Source organism: Myotis brandtii, unplaced genomic scaffold (genome assembly GCF_000412655.1).
Source record: "Myotis brandtii unplaced genomic scaffold, ASM41265v1 scaffold59, whole genome shotgun sequence".
Lineage (NCBI taxonomy): Eukaryota > Metazoa > Chordata > Mammalia > Chiroptera > Vespertilionidae > Myotis > Myotis brandtii.
The window spans coordinates 5,354,622-5,359,076 of record NW_005370223.1 but is presented as its reverse complement, the minus strand read 5'-3'; the positions used below and the strand labels follow the sequence as shown (position 1 = coordinate 5,359,076).

General features: G+C 42.2%; 1 protein-coding gene across 4 annotated transcripts in view; it reads right to left on the bottom strand.

Annotated features, from left to right (window-relative positions):
• Window positions 1–4,455, bottom strand: part of GRHL2 (grainyhead-like transcription factor 2) — a 124,463-nt gene that overhangs the window by 85,501 nt on the left and 34,507 nt on the right. For all 4 annotated transcript variants that reach the window (XM_005879276.2, XM_005879277.2, XM_014550261.1 and 1 more), the window contains exon 2: window positions 893–1,088. In XM_005879276.2, coding sequence (XP_005879338.1) covers window positions 893–1,088 — 196 coding nt within the window. The remainder of the gene's footprint in view (window positions 1–892; window positions 1,089–4,455) is intronic.

Below are 4,455 nucleotides of genomic sequence, written 5' to 3'. Positions count from 1 at the left end.
TTCTTATTCTAAAATAAGAAGTTCACTGTGCCCAACCAGCAAAATAAACACCACCATTTTCACCTTTGAGCCAAATCCCAGCATTAGCCAATGCTGTTTACAATCAAAGCACCAATAAATCTCCTCATTCAGTAAATATTTGCTGCTTTTTTTACACTTCACTGGTTCTAAGGGAGCAGGTCATACCAGATATACAGTCTTTTATAGTTGAGACAGATAGTTGTTTGTTGTTTGATTTCTTGAAATGCTCCTAAATACTCCTATTTTGAAGGTATCATATGGCAGGTATTTTTGTAATATAAGTATATTACATTTATTTTATTTTAAGGGTCCTTCAAAATATTTAGTACCCATCAAAACAAATGGAGACAGAATTGTAACAAAATTAGGTACTGAAATGGCTACAAAGGTCTACCCCAAAAGCATTCATTAACATATTCCTTATAAACCTGAAAAATCTAGAACCCCTGAATGTTCTTTATAAAATAGAAATCTAAAAGCAGCCTAAATGACCAACAACTGAGCAATCACTAAATTAATATAATTAATATTGCTACACAATGTAATATTCTTAATCACTAAAAATAATCATCATAAAGTTGAAGTGTTTGCCATATGACATGGAGTAGGAATTCTATGTAAATAAGATGTCTGCATGTGAACAGAGAACACAGAAGTAATTATCCCAATGAAAACTGCCTCTGCTGGGTGGGAAGTTGTGCCTCATCAATGGGAAATCAGTGAGGCATGAGAACAGGAAGAGGCTGAATTCCACAGAGGTGTGGAAATACTACTTGTTCTCTGGCCTGGGATAAAGACTCTGTCCTTCTTCTCACCACTGAGGGGAGGCCCTGGGGGCTGAAGAGGAGGGAGGTGGGGCTGCAGGATCTACCTTGTAGTAGTCATACAGCAGGCCCAGGGCGGCAGCGCTGTCCTCATCACCATTAATGCTCATCATCGCCTTGGTGGCTGCCGTCAGGGGATTCTCCAAATATGACTTCCAGGCTTCATCCTCACTAGTGTAGGCTCTTCGGGTGTTGAACGGAGGGTCAGTGGGCATGGGCACTAAGGCCACCAGTCGTTTATTACTGTAAAAGCAAAAATAAAATAAAATAAAATGAGGTTCATTATCAGAGAAATATTCCTTTCCCACTAACACTATACACATTCTACGGTTAATTTCTACTTCCCCAGAATGGAGGGGAAATGAAGACTAAAACCAAAGTGACTGCCACATGGCATTGATAAAGCCCCTGGTTTATATTTTTCACTGTCTGTGAGAAGTAATCATGGTCTCTGAAAGGTTGTATAAGTAGAGGAAGTTCGTTCCCCTCTGCCACATGGCATTGATAAAGCCCCTGGTTTATATTTTCACTGTCTGTGAGAAGTAATCATGGTCTTTGAAAGGTTGTGTAAGCAGAGGAAGTTCGTTCCCCTTACACTTGGTTTTCCATATCCAATTATTCTAGGAGCCAAATCATTTAATTTGATTATTCTTCATTAATGACTATTAGAGTGAAACCCTGTGAGGAAGCAGGTTTCATTTCGTTCTGAGTTCTAATTAGAAATATGTGCAATACATAAATGTAATCACACATTAATGATTACTAAAAATTGTCTCATCTAGTTTAATCTACATGTGAAATTGCTAGGGAATTAGAGGCAAGTCTCTTAATTAAAAAGGCTATATAAGCTACTCTGCAAACAAGACTCGCAGATACGCTGCATAATGAGAATAAGAAGCAAGATGATGGGACAGTGTTGCCACAGAATCCTACTATACAGTAAATGACACAGAAGCTACAGATTACAAAAATCATCAACGTGAGAGTGAGAAGTGTGTCTAGAGAACTCGCAGTAGAGATTTCAGTAGAGAGCTGACAGAAAGGGGCTGGGGTAAGCATTTATTAACCCTGACCAAGCCAAACTTGGGTAAAGCAGCAATTGACAAGGAAGGCAATTTTTTAAAGAGGATGTGACAGTGGCTCAAGTATCCAAAGACCATGACAGTCCTCAGCAGCTCCCCGGTCAGGGCCCCGGCTGTCAAGTGAAGGAGCCTAGAGAGGCGCTGGCACTCACCTCCTGGCCCTCTTTCACGTGTTCATGGAAATGGAAACAAAATGGAACAATGAGACATTGTATTTCAGTAACTCCTATACCCACTCACTGTGACAGGACAGGACAGGTGAAGGCAATCACTGTACTAATCAATGGAAATTAAGCCACCAAGGGCCTCTGATGGTCATTCAGTTCTAAAAGAGGTCCCTTTTCGCTGACGTTCCTACAGGACCTACAGGGGTAGATGGTCTCTCAGCTCACTTTGTGATAGAGAACTGGTGTGAACCCACAACAGTGTGTGGCGGGTCCTTTAGGGGCTGGCCTGGTGCCATGCCCTGGTGTAAGGCCAGAAAACAACAGTGACCTTGGTAAGATATCTTTGGGGGTGGGGGTAGGAAATTCACAACTAGCAGGATGGAATCTATACAACATGGTCTTTAGGCCCTGCCGGGAGCCGGTTCATCCTTGCTGCTTGACACAGTCGCTGCAGGGAAGAAACATCTGCACAGCATATGTTTCAAGGGACCTGGCGTATATGGCATACTGTTCTTAATATGTTTGCTCCCCTTAGCGCTATGTGTTTTAACCAAGGTCACCTCTCCGAGAAAGGTTGTTTCCCCAGGTAGGGATTTTTCCCTGAAGTTAGGGAGGGAATAAAATCCCTTAACTAAGTGCCAGGCGGGTAGTTAATCACTTTAACTAAGAACAATCACACTTAAGCTACATAATCTTTACTCCCTGGAATGGAGATAAGAAACACCCTAACCTTTGGAATAGAAATGACAGGATTAAAATCAACTAGTATAAATACAGATGTAACAAGACAACAGAAGACAGAACCTACACACAGAACCTAGAAACAGACCCTAGCGAGAGATCCTGGCTGAAGAACCTAGATACAGAACCTAGGGACAGAACCTAGAGACAGAACCTAGCAAGAAAACATGGCAAAAGATCCTGACTGGAGAACCTAGCGAGAGAACCTGGCTATAGAACCTGGCTGGAGAAACAGAACTTGGCTGGCGATCCTGGCTAGGCTGCTGATCAACTGAACACTGTCTCCGTGTCATTCCTTCATCGCCGACTCCGTCCACACCTTTGGGGACCCCTGGACCTGCTGGGGTTGGACCCCAGCAAGGCCCCTGATTTGCACTCTTTGTACCAGTGGTTTGGTAGAACTGATTTGGGACGAGAGAGAGGATATTAACCCAATTGCAAATGAATTGGATTAAAAGGATATAATCAAGTTTCTGGAAGGCAGTGAGAAAACCCCTGGTGGAAGGGTTAACCTGCCATTATGGGAATGGCATAGACCCTAAAAGTGAGCCCTTGCTCACCACTTAAGGTGGTGGAAAACTGCCTGAACTTCAGCTTCTTTGGGCCTCAAGTCAGAATAGCAATGCCCACCCTACTGACCTCACAATGTGATTGTCAGAATCAAAAAAAAAATAATAATAATGGATAAGACAGAGTTTTCTAAACTGCACAAGCTATGCAAGTAACAGGTATTACTGTCACTGCACAGTTCTATGTTCCTGTAAAGTGTGTGGGCATACCAATTTTTGGTAACATTGATTATAATTTTAAAGTGCTAATGAGAATCATTAATTAAAGGGAAAATGAAGTTGTCATTTAGCAATAGTCCATAAGTATTTATTAAGAGCCCAATAGGTATCGGACATCATGCTACTTATAGAGGAGACAGTGGTGAATGAGATAGGCAGTAGCCCATGTAGCCTGCTGTCCAGTGGGGCAGAGCTGGTACCACAAGAGGGATGAATGTGAGAAAGGGAAATGGATGGTGTCGTGAGGGTATGTGATAGAGGGGACTAACCTAATCAGAGAATCTAGGAGGAATGGAAGTGTCTACAAAGACCTGAAGGATAGGTAGCAATGTGCTGGTCCCTGTTGAAATGGGCAGATGTGGGGAATATTTCTCAAGGCGAAGAATATGTTGGCAATGCAGAATACTAGAATTCTCTGACAAAAGGAGCACATTTGTATTATCTGCATGCTTTGATCTAACAGTAAAATAATAGCATTTCTGTGTTGTAAAAATTGTTAATCATTTAGGATAAGGTTAGACTTGGAGACAGAAATGTTGGTGGGCTGGACCTGGAGAGTATTATGCTAAGAGAAATAAGCCAGTCAGAGAAAGACAAGTATCCCATGATCTCACTTATATGTGGAATCTAATGAACAAAATAAACTGACGAACAAAATAGATCCAGAGACATGGAAGCATGCAAGAGACTGACGAATCTCAGAGGGAAGGCGTGGGGGTGGGAGGCGGCTCAGGAAGAGATTAACCAAAGAACTTGTGTGCATATAAGCATAACCCATGGACACAGACAATAGTGCAGTGAAGGCCTGGGGAGGGGGTGGGAGCAAGATGGA